Source organism: Petromyzon marinus, chromosome 12 (genome assembly GCF_048934315.1).
Source record: "Petromyzon marinus isolate PM22_M1 ecotype Great Lakes invasive population chromosome 12, UKy_Petmar_22M1.pri1.0, whole genome shotgun sequence".
NCBI classification, from domain to species: Eukaryota; Metazoa; Chordata; class Hyperoartia; order Petromyzontiformes; family Petromyzontidae; genus Petromyzon; species Petromyzon marinus.
In genome coordinates this window covers 6,810,324-6,824,890 of record NC_133678.1, presented here as the reverse complement: position 1 = coordinate 6,824,890, position 14,567 = coordinate 6,810,324, and the positions used below count along the sequence as shown (strand labels likewise).

At 45.9% G+C, this 14,567-nt stretch overlaps 1 protein-coding gene across 10 annotated transcripts in view; it reads right to left on the bottom strand.

The window, feature by feature from the left end:
* LOC116941622 (dystonin-like) overlaps positions 1-14,567 on the bottom strand; it is a 263,899-nt gene that overhangs the window by 183,888 nt on the left and 65,444 nt on the right. For 2 of the 10 annotated variants that reach the window (XM_076066560.1, XM_076066561.1), the window contains exon 1: positions 11,261-12,936. The exons of 4 other annotated variants lie outside the window; for them this stretch is intronic. In XM_076066560.1, the coding sequence (XP_075922675.1) occupies positions 11,261-11,816 (556 nt within the window). In that variant the 5' untranslated portion in view covers positions 11,817-12,936. Of the gene's footprint in view, positions 1-3,085; positions 3,117-5,960; positions 6,203-11,260; positions 12,937-14,567 lie in introns of those variants that run through there. 4 more of the 10 variants (XM_076066568.1, XM_076066569.1, XM_076066570.1 and 1 more) reach the window with 2 other exon arrangements.

Genomic DNA, 14,567 nt, shown 5'->3' with positions numbered 1-14,567 from the left:
CCAAGGCGTGATGCACCGCCATGCCGCATTTCCATTGTCTTTAAAGAAGGAGAGTAAATGCTGTTCTGCGGTTGATATCATTAGCATAACCACAGCAACTTGCTCCGCTTTTCAATCCATTCAACTATTTTTTTTGTAAAAACTCGCCCCACTAAAGACGGCATCACAATACTTTTTGCTGAAATGGTGCCACACCTCAACAAAAAAAACATCGTCATCCTAGGTCGCATGACAATACAACGGAGGATGGGTTCCCTCGTTGCGACGACTGTTTATGCTGCATCGCTTGGTATACATTCCAGAAAGCAACTGTACTGTTTAAACGAGAGTTCCTGTTACAGAACCAAATATAGAGAATGAATATCGAGCTCATGTCCCAATGATGGGGTAATGCATTCACAGCATTCCCATCGTGCTAATTCAAAACGTCTGTTGAATTCTTCAAGCAGTTACTTTCCTCTATTCTTGATCACATTCTCCACAGTGATGTTTCCGTGTGGTAACTGAAATATAGAAAAAACAGACGAAAATCGACTGTACAGGAACCATGCAATAACATTCAGTACGTAACCACAAGTTTAATAAATACAAGCTGAGCCAACGTTTTATTAAAAATTTCGTATGACTATCTTTTTACACGAGATATGGAAACCACGTTATGCAAAACAATCTACTGAAGCATTAAGAATGCAATACACTTTTAACGTACAATATAAGCTTTTAGAAATAATCTATAAATACTAATATTCAGTCACAAGCTTTACCCATTGCCAAGCAGTCTATATCTCTGTGGTCCAAACAATATATTACTCTATAATATGTATGTTAGGTATAAAAGTAAACAGAACAAAAACTGAAAATTAATCAAGGAGACATGCATGCATGGAATTCAATTGAGACAGAAAGAGGAAGATATGGATTAGAGACCACATGCAGGTGGAACGTCGTTCGAAGGGATGATGGATGGTGGTCAAGAATAATAACAGAGTGGCGACAAAGGAATGGAACGCATCAGAGAGGATGCCCACTGACGAGATGGAGCGATGATATCAGGTCATGCGCGGGAGCCGGACGGATTCTTGCATCGCAGGATCACACGAGGTGGAGGTGGACTGACCATAGCTATTCTGACAAATCGCCCGATGATGCTGGATGTAAATACCAGTGAAACGTCGTACTTAAATTGCAAATGTTGTGGATTTACTCTCCAACACACCAGTGGGCTGAAGTAGTAACTAATTGGTGCATTTTTTACGTGACAAACCTGACTGGCTGTGTCGGGTGGTGGAGGGTTATGACGAATTTATACTTATGCGATTAAACTCAAAAACCTTTATTATGGCCATAGCTGATGACGATTAAGGTAAAGGTGCAATCCTATATCTTCCTCATGCCACTGCTGGTAAAAGAGTCTTCGTGTGAGTGAGCTCAAGAGAGTGCGCCCGTTAGAGCAGTGGTCTTTACTAACTTTCAGAGGGGGGCCCACTTTCGCCGATAAGACATCATCAGTGCGAGCGCCGCCACACCGCCTGCAAGAGGTGTTTTTACGTTTGTGGATTGTCAGGCGGTGAGCACGTCAGGGGCCGTACTAAAGGCCACCAGGGGCCGCCAGTGACCCACGGGCCTTGCAATGAGGAACACTGCTCTAGGGGGTATTTGGCCTACTCTTCACACGCTGGCCAGACGTCTTGGAAAAGGTGAGAGTGCCCACACCACACACCGCTCGACGATTGGCCAACTGGTATGCCAATGCATTCTGCCGGGTGGACTGATTCGGAGGGATTTTAAAATGTTGTTTCAACTGCTGCGCCAGGAGTTCACTCTGAAACAAAGACCTCTGGATTGCCTCTGTATTGCAAATCCAGTGTGCTACCCATGCCACCACGGCACCATCCTCATATTGTATATATGGCAAACAAACATATTTTATATTCTTGGTTCTTTCGGTAAAGGCACGTTGAAGGGAAACAATAAAATAATAATATATATAACAATAATATATAAAACAATATATTTTATACATATTTTATTATTTTATTGTTTCCCTTCAACGTGACTTTACCGAAAGAACCAAGAATATGAATCACTGCAGTCACGAAAGCTTTAAATCGAAATTTAAATCAAAATTTAAACATATTTTACATAAACACATTGCGTGAGAAAAATTTCAAATTCAAATGCAACAATTTTTTCAAAAAAAGAACCTAACAATTTACTCCATTATTTGAAGGGACAGATAATTGCCAAACCCGCATGACGACTCTCGAGTCGAGGGTTTTGTGACGCACTCAACATGTTAGCAATAACGCGTAGCAACGCCTTGAGGCGGCAAGGGGGTGGGGGATTGGATGTTTAAAATTCAAGTTCTTTAATTACGACAAACATTTAATTAACACCCTTACTTTTTTTTGGTTCTTTCGGTAAAGTCACGTAGAATGAGCATAAAATAATAAATTGATAAAATAAAATAACACAATAAAATTCTCACGATGTTCATCAGGTGAAGGGACGAGACCTGTCTGTCCTCCAGACAGTCTCGTCCCTGTCTGGAGGACAGACAGTCTCGCTCCCTTCACCTGATGAAGGCCGCTTGTGTTGTGGCCGAAACGTCGTGAGAATTTTATTGTGTTATTTTATTTTATCAATTTATTATTTTATTCTCATTCTACGTGACTTTACCGAAAGAACCAAAGAAGATGAATCCTTGCAGTCACGAAAGCTTTAAATCGAAATTTAACACCCTTACTTTCATGTATGGTACACATATTGTAACAGAGACGACAACGGCATTTTTTCAACGCCGAGCGAAAACAAATGACGAACGGAGACCACCGATTCGCAAACTCCGCGGACACGGCTTTGGACCGAGGCGACCGGCCGATGCCTGGGCCCGTAAGAGGAGGGCGGCGTGCTCGACACGACGGACGGCGGCAGGTGCCCGGGGGGCCAGGCCAGGAGAGGCCGGCGGGGCAGGCATGGCCGCGACGCGGCGAGGGCCTGGGCTGGCCGGGCTAAAGGGAAGAACCCTCTCTCCTCCCTCCACGCCAAACGCAACGCCCGATCGCAGCTCGCTCCGCACTCCTACCTGGAATAATCTTCATTCAGCTCTGCAGGTGCCCGGCAAGAGGGGGGGGGGGGGGGGTGGGAAAAGGCGACGGTGCGCAGGACTGGCGAGCGACGAGAAGGGGAAAAGTCTGCGACAAGAGCGGCCGCTAGTTCCACACCCGGTCCACACCCCCCCCCCCCCAAAAAAAAAACGCAGATTGGTGCCGCTGCCCTATCAATCAGTAAGGGGCCATGTGAGAGGCAAGGTTAAAAATACCCGAGGACAAGCACAAGGCTCTACAGGCAGAGGCCGGCTGAGTCCAATGGAGGCGGAGGCACAGCTGTTGGTGTTTGGGAAAGGCGACACCCGGGCCTTCGTGGCCCTGGCATCTCGAGGCACATATTTTGCACCCGTCGCAATATCAATATATATGCAGGCATGCGCGTGTGTGCAGTGGTCCTGTGTATCAACACGGTACTTTCTTAAAAGCTTAAATCAAAAAATATTTTTTTTACCGACCAAAATTGGTCTCCTGAAGTAGGACACATCTCAACCTTGCTAAAATTACTTTGACAGTATGTATACACTATATATTTAGTTATTTAAGTGATTTGAAAACACCTGTGAAATGTCCTGGCTTAGGTCCCCACATCACTGCAGCACTATGCAAGGACATTGATTTGTCCTTGTCAATAATTTTGCTTGGAATTGTTTGGATCATAACTTACAATTGTCTGAAATGTGAATTTTTAGACTTGTCATCAATTGCATTTGTATACCATCTATATTAGAGTTTGTCAATTCTCATCATTCCAACATTTGAATTGTCATCAAAGGGTTAAAATTTATTCATATCCCAGTCACTGATATGCAAGGCCAAATACCTAGTGCATGGAATTGGCCTAGTTCCACCTCATTTCTACCTTGGCATTAAGGCAAGATGGGATAGTCTGCAAGGCCTGGCCAGCCTAGTGTCATATCCAATTGAACATATGACAAATACCTATGTGATATGTTTTATTGGTAAATCTGGGTCGATACCAGCTGGTATCATCATCAATCACCTGGGCTGCCAGCAGGACCAGCAACTAACACCGAGACGGCCACTGGGTTAATTGGGACCAACGGGAATACTATTGGGACTACGCAACCACTGGCGCTACCATTGGAACCACTGAAATACCACCACGACCATTGAGTCTACCACTAGAATCTAAGGGACCAGCACTTGGAATACCAGAACTACAACTTGACTGGATGCTCACTTACTCACATTTAGGTATGTGCACAAAGAAACTCACGTATGAATATTTACACACACAAATGTTCACTCATGTATATTATGAAGATTTTAACACGGGAATCGTCAATAGCAGAATCGTGATTCCTGCAGGAATAGCCCAGGGTGGAATCGTGGGAAGTGAAGGCAAATCCAATAGTAAAGCACTGCTGGAATCTACATCTGTGTTTTCAAAATTTGATTTGTCTATGAGTCAGCCTGTTTGTTATGGAGGTTACTTGAGCGTATTCAAAGGAAAGGGTTTTTCTGACCGGAAGCATTCAGGATTCTAATGTATATAGATTGTCAGCAATCTAAGACCTAAGATCTTAGACCGAGTTGAAAGACCGTGAAGGGGAATTTTCACCATCCTAATCTGATGGGGGTTTTAGACATTTGGAAAATACATTTCTTATAAAAAACAACTTGGACACGTGCAGGGCAAATTGAACCTGGACTAGAAATGTGACAGGCATTTCCAATTTAGTTTTTTTTTACGTTGAGGTATTCAGATTAGTGACAAATTTTGGCTCGTGAAAGTGGCCAAAATGAAAATGCTGTACGTTTTTTTGCCCAATGAAAAACATTCACAATGTTGCCTTTTGTTTGTATTGAACGGTTTAAGCATATTAGCTCATGAGTCCAATTCTCATATTTTTTTTTATGAACGAGCAGATGAACAAAGCAGATATACATATCCATTGATAAACAGAAGCTGCATTTACGTGAATGTCCCATGCCCGAATCATTGGCTCTGAGAGTCAGCACACCTGCCCATTACGAGATAGCGAACCGATGCAAGTAGACAGGACAGTAGACTAAACACGCCCAGCAAAGATGGTATTCATCCAGCACTCCGGTTTGATCGAGTGATAGGTATCAGACTTCCAAGCGATGCGTCTTCAACCTCGCATCCATCAAACTGTTCAGCACTCTCAAGTTTTAAAGTAAGAATGCAATAACGTTAAGGGGTATAACAGTGGGGCAGCGGTTAGCACACCGCGCTATGAACCTGAATTCAATTCCTGGTCATATGTAACATCAGTTGACGAGTGATATCTGAACTGGTCCCAGGCACCCTCCCTCCCCTTCACTAACTGGCACCGACCAGCAAGGTGAAGTATGGTCAAACCCCAATGACAGACATTGCACATCCGATTAGCACGGCTGGCTACGTACGATGCAAAAGAAGTTCACCATACATAAATGGGGAATACTTCATCCAGCAGTGGATTGAGAATGGGCTGTAAGTAACTAGTATCACGCGTGACTTACGCGTTATTCAAAAGAGACGACAAATGCATAAAGATAAACTGTTCAGAAACAACTAATCTGACCACACGTCGCAATTTCGAGAGTTATATCTTGCACGACTTAAGAGCGTGCAGCATCCAGCACGACAGCGCATAATCAAAACACGGCCCAGGTCGATGTGGCGCATACGCCGCCACACTTATGGGGACGTGGCTCAAAAGTTCTCGTCAAGCCGGAGCCTTAATCGAGCCCCACCTGAAAAATTCCGAGGTGCCAGGAGGCATTTTTATAACCCTGAGCTGCTGCCGTTTAAGGCAGACGAGCAAAAAAAAAAGAGAGAAGCCCGCAAAAGTCACCGCACATACACGGCTCAAACCTTACCTTGAGTGTGGCGAATAACGTCTTCAAAACGTGTCGCCGTCACAGCCATGGCGAACGGTGTTTAGGGAAACAGGTGACCGAAAACGATTTGACAGGTAACGCGCCACCACCACCGTACCTGCCGCACAGTTTACACGCTTTGTTGTTCATCACCTGTAAATCCGGCAGTCACGGTGGCCACGTGACTCGGCCGCCAACAGAAACGAACGTCATGGGAGGGGCACGCATTTCAGAGGAGGAGGAAGGAAGGGCCCCCCCCCACCGCCAGACGATGATGATGATGTGGCCACGCCACCACGAGCTCCGTCTAACCTGTCCGACTTGACGAGACACCCCCGAGAATCCGCGCGGCGCTCGCCGCCACTGTCGCTCGTATGCGGCGCTTCGTGAAGCAAATCCCCTTTGTATTGAACGCACACACACGCAAACCCGGACTGAACAGGACAAACATGTTGTATCTGTTACAAAATAAAAAAAAAATGATTTTACATCTTTCCCCCCCCCCCCCCATCGATACAATGAGCTCATATTTTGTTTTTGTTTGGAGTGACGCTTCGTGTAGCTGTTGTTCAGCGTGCGTTTAAAACCCATCATCATCATCCGCCGCGACCAATCCATTGCTGGCTGAGGCCCCCCACCCGACAAAAAGTCTCATTCCCCCAGTACTTCAAAGTAAAGGATGGAGCTGGTGCTCCTTCTGGAACCTAGCTTCATCCATTTGGCCCTGCTCTTTTGAAAACACCTACCTTATTCTTGGTTCTTTCGGTAAAGTCACGTAGAGTGGAAACAATAAAATAATAAAAATATTAAAACAATTTGTTTTATATTTGTATTATTTTATTGTTTCCCTCCTACGTGGCGACTTTACCGAAAGAACCAAGAATATGAATCTCTGCAGTCACGAAAGCTTTCAATCAAAACCACCTACCTTATCAGGCGTGGGTAATAAGGTGCTGCGTGGCGTTAGTTAAAAGGTCAGCTGTGGTGGATGCCGGGAGGCGAGACACGCGGCTAATGTCGACTTATGGTGGCTCGTCCCACATTGCAGGTGGTCAGCACAAAGGCCCGAGGTTCGAGCACCCGTTTGAGGTGTGTCAGAGGCAAATATTTGACAAGATGTCTATGTGGTCTATGAATTAAAATTCAGACGTTGCAAGGACACACGGCAAAGTGCTGTTGGACCACTTCAATTGTTTTGATGATACAAACACAGCTGTATGACCACTGTACGTAAAGGCCACACTGGGTACACTATATACAGCGAGGGAAAAAAAGTATTTGATCCCCTGCTGATTTTGTACGTTTGCCCACTGACAAAGAAATGATCAGTCTATAATTTTAATGGTAGGTTTATTTGAACAGTGAGAGACAGAATAACAACAAAAAATCCAGAAAAACACGTCTAAAATGTTATGAATTGATTTGCATTTTAATGAGGGAAATAAGTATTTGACCCCTCTGCAAAACATGACTTAGTACTTGGTGGCAAAACCCTTGTTGGCAATCACAGAGGTCAGACGTTTCTTGAAGTTGGCCACCAGGTTTGCACACATCTCAGGAGGGATTTTGTCCCACTCCTCTTTGCAGATCTTTTCCAAGTCATTAAGGTTTCGAGGCTGACGTTTGGCAACTCGAACCTTCAGCTCCCTCCACAGATTTTCTATGGGATTAAGGTCTGGAGACTGGCTAGGCCACTCCAGGACCTTAATGTGCTTCTTCTTGAGCCACTCCTTTGTTGCCTTGGCCGTGTGTTTTGGGTCATTGTCATGCTGGAATACCCATCCACAACCCATTTTCAATGCCCTGGCTGAGGGAAGGAGGTTCTCACCCAAGATTTGACGGTACATGGCCCTGTCCATCGTCCCTTTGATGCGGTGAAGTTGCCCTGTCCCCTTAGCAGAAAAACACCTCCAAAGCATGTTTCCACCTCCATGTTTGACGGTGGGGATGGTGTTCTTGGGGTCATAGGCAGCATTCCTCCTCCTCCAAACACGTCGAGTTGAGTTGATGCCAAAGAGCTCCATTTTGGTCTCATCTGACCACAACACTTTCACCCAGTTGTCCTCTGAATCATTCAGATGTTAATTGGCAAACTTCAGACGGGCATGTATATGTGCTTTCCTGAGCAGGGGGACCTTGCGGGCGCTGCAGGATTTCAGTCCTTCACGGCGTTGTGTGTTACCAATTGTTTTCTTGGTGACTATGGTCCCAGCTGCCTTGAGATCATTGATAAGATCCTCCCGTGTAGTTCTGGGCTGATTCCTCACCGTTCTCATGATCATTGCAACTCCACGAGGTGAGATCTTGCATGGAGCCCCAGGCCGAGGGAGATTGACAGTTCTTTTGTGTTTCTTCCATTTGCGAATAATCGCACCAACTGTTGTCACCTTCTCACCAAGCTGCTTGGCAATGGTCTTGTAGCCCATTCCAGCCTTGTGTAGGTCTACAATCTTGTCCCTGACATCCTTGGAGAGCTCTTTGGTCTTGGCCATGGTGGAGAGTTTGGAATCTGATTTATTGATTGCGTCTGTGGACAGGTGTCTTTTATACAGGTGTAGAGTAGGAGTGAGTTACGTCATGTCACGCTCGCCCTCTGGTACGATGACATCACGGATGGTGACATATTGCACAGGGGGCGGGACGGTGACGTCATGTGCCCCTGAGGGATTTAAGCTGGAACCCGTCACGGGTTCAGGGTCGTCTGGAGAGTCCGGGAACGTGAAGGGTGAAAGTCGGGACCCAGGATAGGGGGAAATTGGCACCAGGCTAGGGTAGCCTGTGGGTGTGCTATGGACCTCCCCAGTACCCTTCCCCTAGGGGAGCGATGGGACCCCGGGGTAGGGGGAAATTGGCACCAGGCTAGGGTAGCCTGTGGGTGTGCTAGGGACCTCCCCAGTACCCTTCCCCCGGGGGAGCGATGGAACCCCGGGGTAGCCTGTGGGTGTGCTAGGGAATCCCCAGTACCTTTACCCTGGGGTGTGGAGTGTAGGCAGTGAGTGTACAGTACACGGAGTCGTGTGCGAAGAGAGGTCTTAATAAAACAACTGGCGCAAGCCCCTACACGAAGATCTGCCTCCGAGTCATCATTTACGCCTCAACACAGGTAACAAGCTGAGATTAGGAGCACTCCCTTTAAGAGTGTGCTCCTAATCTCAGCTTGTTACCTGTATAAAAGGCACGTGGGAGCCAGAAATCTTTCTGATTGAGAGGGGGTCAAATACTAATTTCCCTCATTAAAATGCAAATCAATTTATAACATCTTTGGCATGCGTTTTTCTGGATTTTCTTGTTATTGTCTCTCACTGTTCAAATAAACCTACCATTAAAATTATAGACTGATCATTTCTTTGTCAGTGGGCAAACGTACAAAATCAGCAGGGGAACAAATACTTTTTTCCCTCATTGTATATAAAAAAAAGATTGGAATTAAGCAGACAGTACAGTACTAACCTGTCACGTCATTTTAAAAAACAGTATTATTCATATTCTATTGAATAATATTTCGGTAAAGCCACGTAGATAGAAAAATAATACAAATATCACGACGTTTCGATCACAACACAAGCAATCGTCTTCAGGTGAGAGAGTATTATTCATTTAAAAATGCAATGTGAAGTCCTTGGTCAATCCGCTGCTGGATAATTATATCCTCCCCATGCCGTGTGAGTCATGGGGGTTATTTAACCGTCCTTCACCAACCCGCACTGACCAGTTTGGTGAAGTATGGTCAACAACACCCATGAGTGGATCAGGATTGGCTGTAGCCAATGTAGTTGGTGGGCATGCTCGTAATGCACGAACCCGACCACAGCGCCACCGCCCCGCACCAAAATAAACCTCGCATTTCACGATTTAATTTTTAATAACAAAGTAACATTGTAATTATTAAAAGCCGTAATTAATTGACAGTTCACGTGGCTTACATGCTAAAAGTGACAGGATCTGTTTTAGTCTTTTACACATCGACTGATAGGCAGGTCACTTTCCAGAGGACAACGTTCTCATTGCTGTGGCTCGTGATTGAACAGGAAGGGCCCTTCGTGAGTCAGAAGGCGTGGGGGCGGCGGGGCAGGGGACAACCACAGAAATGCAATTGCAGCCTCCACCAAAACTGCCACGGTTACACAACTGCAAAAAATTAAATACAATCGCCGATGTTAGATTACGGACAGGAAAGGCATCAATGATCCCGCTCATCGATTAGCACGGTTGCGTTACTGTGCGTAACGTTATTTTTTTTTCCCCAAAGCAGCTTTGTCATCGCGAGGGCCTCCACTGTACATGAGATGTGTTTCGCACAAGCTGCTCGTTTAAGAGTGGTTTGAAGTGCTCGAGTTTTAATTCGAGAGCGAAAGAGGTTAGTGTACAAAAAACTGTACTCATTATCAGCGACAACATTTAGTCACGGGTGACTGCAGTGTAAATATGGGTGCGAGCAAATCGTTCGCCCCCCCCCCCACCCCGCATCACAATATTAATCAGGGTATTTGCCACCGTTTGGCCTTCAATAATTTGATCTCAAAAGAAATGCTTAGAGATTATTGTCACGCAAACATATTTAATATCAGCACATGCATTATTCAGCCACTCCCCTGTAGCAGAGACAGACCAGGCTAGTTCCGGGTATCTTGTGCCATCACATTTGTGTCATCCACTCATCCGGACTTCAGCATTGAAATCTGCTTAAATTAATCATTAATATTGGCTCCACATAGGCAAAGGTGCAGCCCTGCAATGTCTTGCTCAAGCCACGGCTGCTGGAAGGGCCACCACTAGAGAAAGCTCTAAAGGATCCCTCGTGGGCATCTTGGCCTACTCATCCAATCGTCTAGGAAGAGAATCCCACACTTTGCCCCACCACATGCTGCCTGCTGATTGACGAACTCAATGTTATGCAATACAGTATTTATAGTTAACATGCCTTTGTATTAACAGATAAGAAATGCACCTATATGTACATCAAAAGCAAAGCTATAATCCAAACAACACACGTACGTCACCAGTAAGAAATACAATACCATAGTATATGCACTGTAATATAAAATGTATGTTGAACTTCATTCACACCGTACGTATATAACACAAACCCCTATCCTTATTAAGAATTTACAGACTTTGCTTCACAATTTTCTTTATTTGCTGAATACTAAGTTATCCAAAATTGCATTCATACAGATAAGACATTTATTTATGAACAGGGCAGACTGCAGCCCTGCAACAGTGTGAAAGGTGATATCGGTAGGAAGTGTAAATACTGCACAGGCAAGGGGGGGGGGGAATGATATGAGCGCAAAGCAAACCTGGCAGAGGTTTCTGAGGCTGGGCGCTGCCTTTCCCACCGCGGAACTCAAACACGGGCAGCCCCGCGGCCCCGACGCTTGCCACCTTGTCTTCGTCTTTGGCTACGGCTCGCCTGTACGCCTGCCTGTCGGGGGACGCCTGCGCGGCTACGGCGGCGGCGGAGGAAGCGGAGGAGGAAGCGGAGGGGACCGGCGCCCCGCGCGCGACCCCGGGACCCCGGCCCTGGAGCCGCCGGACGCTGGGCGTCGGCTGGCGGAAGCGCTGCATGGATGCGGGAACGATCTCCGTCGGGAGCCTCAGGTATCCGCGCAGGAAGCCGATTCCCTCGTCCGTGAGGTACCAGTAGTGGTGCTGCCACGCCGCCGTCTCCCTCACGAAGCCCCGCGAGCGGAGGGAGCGCATCGCTCGGAAGATCTGCAGCTGGGTGGCAAAGCGGACTTCGGCGTGGCGGCTCTGGGGCCGGTGGTCCCGGCGGGCGACCATCACGCCGTCCCTGAAGAGCAGCTCGTAGATGGCCCTCAGCTGCTCCGTGGGCAGCAGCATCCCTCCGACCATCTTCAGGACTTGGGTGATTTTAGTTAATAAAATAAAATGCAGTGCCGGTCACTCTTGCGGCTTACAATGAGGCGCACGTCTTAGGGAGAAGGCGTTTTGTCCCACCTCTCCCAACAAGACAGAAAAAAAATAGGAAACCAAGCGAGTGCAATGATGCTGTCAAGTCAAAGTAAAAGGTCCCATCTGGAAAATTGCATCATCCGGGAGAATGAAAGTTGAGATACAGTACGTACAATAAACAAATGTCCTTCCACGGTGTCAGCGAGCTGCACGGAGCAAGGTCAAAGCTTCTCGTCCAGAAGGATATTTCACACGTTCTTGCACGAGCTTGTCCTCCAAAACCCACATCGACAAGCAGGTCAGCTCTTCCAGTTGACAGTGCAAACCGAGCAGACGGACAAACGAGTTAATGGCAAGGGCCTCCACCCTGACGACTCTGCAGTGTGCCGAGAGAGGGAGCGCGTGCAGAATATGCACTTTGCTGTCTGCGCACAATCACGTTCTACTGCAGCGTAGGGGTGTGATCGCCCGAGTACAATGCACGCAGCAAGAAAACTCCAGAGACCTTCAGGCTAACCTTTATTTATTTTCAATCCCAGGAGATGAGTTAAATGACCTCACTCGCTGCATTGCACAGATTTCCCCCGGAGAATAAGGCTTTCAATCTGCTTTTTGCCAGCACGTGCTACCTCTCGGGGAGAAGCGGTCCACGAAACAATTTCCACGCGATCCCTCCTGAAGGTCAAACACCAGGGAATTTTTTCCATGCGCTGCGTTACCTAGAGTAGGAGCGGAACAGCAGGCGCAGAGCGGACGAGCATGCAAATAGGTCCTCAACAAGAGCCGCGAGGGGAGCGAAAAATAGTCGGCGGCACAATATTTCATTCAGCCCGGTACCAGCTGTCCTGCCTCTTTAGCTCTGCGGAAAATCCATCCGCACGGAGAGACCCACCACCACCACCACCGCCAACCCCGTCTCCCCTCTCCTCGACGCGCCTCGTTCACACCATCAACTCCTTTATTAACGTGTTGCGTCTACAGCACGGCCCGCACGCTCCGTTCACGGAGCCTTCGTTATGCGACGCTATGCGCAGCCCACACCCAAAGCACTGGCGGATGACGCTAAAGGGGGGGAGAGAAAAAAAATCAATATCGCTCCACGTCGGCTGCTGCTGCTGCTGCGCAGGATGTGTTTTTTTTCCTTTTCAGGAAACACTGCAGATGGGTCAGCTGACTTATGAGATGCAGGAGGGAAAATGTAAAAATTGGAAAATGTGACCTTGTGACTAGCTATGCAGACAGATCATAAACAAATAATGCAACAACAAAAAAAAGCTTGAATTGACGGGGATTCATAAGACTGCGTGTGCATTTCTACACTGGCTGTGCTGTGCATTTACGTGTTTAAATTAGAAAATAAATAAAAAGGTGACAGCTTTACCAATGCACAAATTGACTTGTTTTAAAAAAAAAATAAGAAATGGTGAGTAAAAAAGAAACATTTACTAATTCACATTTTTTTGCAATTCACGTTTAAAAAAAAATTCTCATTCGGGAAAGAAGCTTTGGATGGTGTAATAATTACCCATTCCAAAAAAAGATTTGAAACCACTATTTACTACTATAATGAGCCAAGATGTCTGTGTGTCCCCCGCGTGACGTCACTCCATGTCGGCCAGCCCCCCTCATTAATAATCATGAGCGGGTGACGTCACTACTATTCTGTGCTGGATCACTACTCGACCCTATGAAATATATTACTGTACCACATTCAAAATATATTGCTCTGTGCCACATGAATTAGGTACACCAGCACACAAAGTGTATTGATTGATAATCCGTGTTACTACTGTATAAGAAAAATCAACCTCTCAATGTGATCCACATACAGTATACATCATTACCGAGCCTCGGCTTAACAATAACTTCTGGTAGTATGATGATAAATACCAATTCAGATTCACTCCTTTCCTATTCTTTTTTAATTGAGTAGATACATTTAATTTTGTCAGGAGTTTGAAGGCACCCGTATGTATTATTGCAGAAATGAAAATACTCTATGTTAATTAAATTCAACACTTTGTAAATTTTTATATCTACCTTTATCTTACCAGGTAAGGCCCACTGAACTATAACGCTCTTTTTCAGAAGCGATCTAGCCACAAATTATAGCTCAACGAAGTGGCTTATCATGTGGAAATGTAAAGCAAGCTAATATACTTTAAATGCACGTTCATTCTAAATGTGGAGGGAAAGAATGAAGGACCCAGAGAAAAATCCACGTGACCAAGGGGACAACATGAAAACTTTTGTTTAAAGGGATATTTCTTCAATGAGCCTACAAGAAGAAAATAAATGCTCACACACATCTCTCCCTCTCTGAGCTTGAACAACACATGACACCTATGTTTCCACAACCTGCGATTGGCACGGTTGGATATGTACGGTGCGAAATAAGTTCAACATACATACGCCCACAAGGGGACAACGTAATACAGTATTAAAGCTAGCTTAACGAACATGCCATTTGGTCTATCTCGACTTAAAGCTATCTCGTGTATCATGCCAAGCAACTCTTCAAATGCACTACTAATGCACACAGTAAACTGCTCTAAAATGCTAGTTGTATTTACTGGCGAAATGTCGTACTCGAATTGCAAATGTTGTGGGGTTTACTCTCCAACACACCGGTGTGCTGTACTAGTAACGAATTGGCATGTTTCGTTTACGTGACAAACCTTACTAATTTGC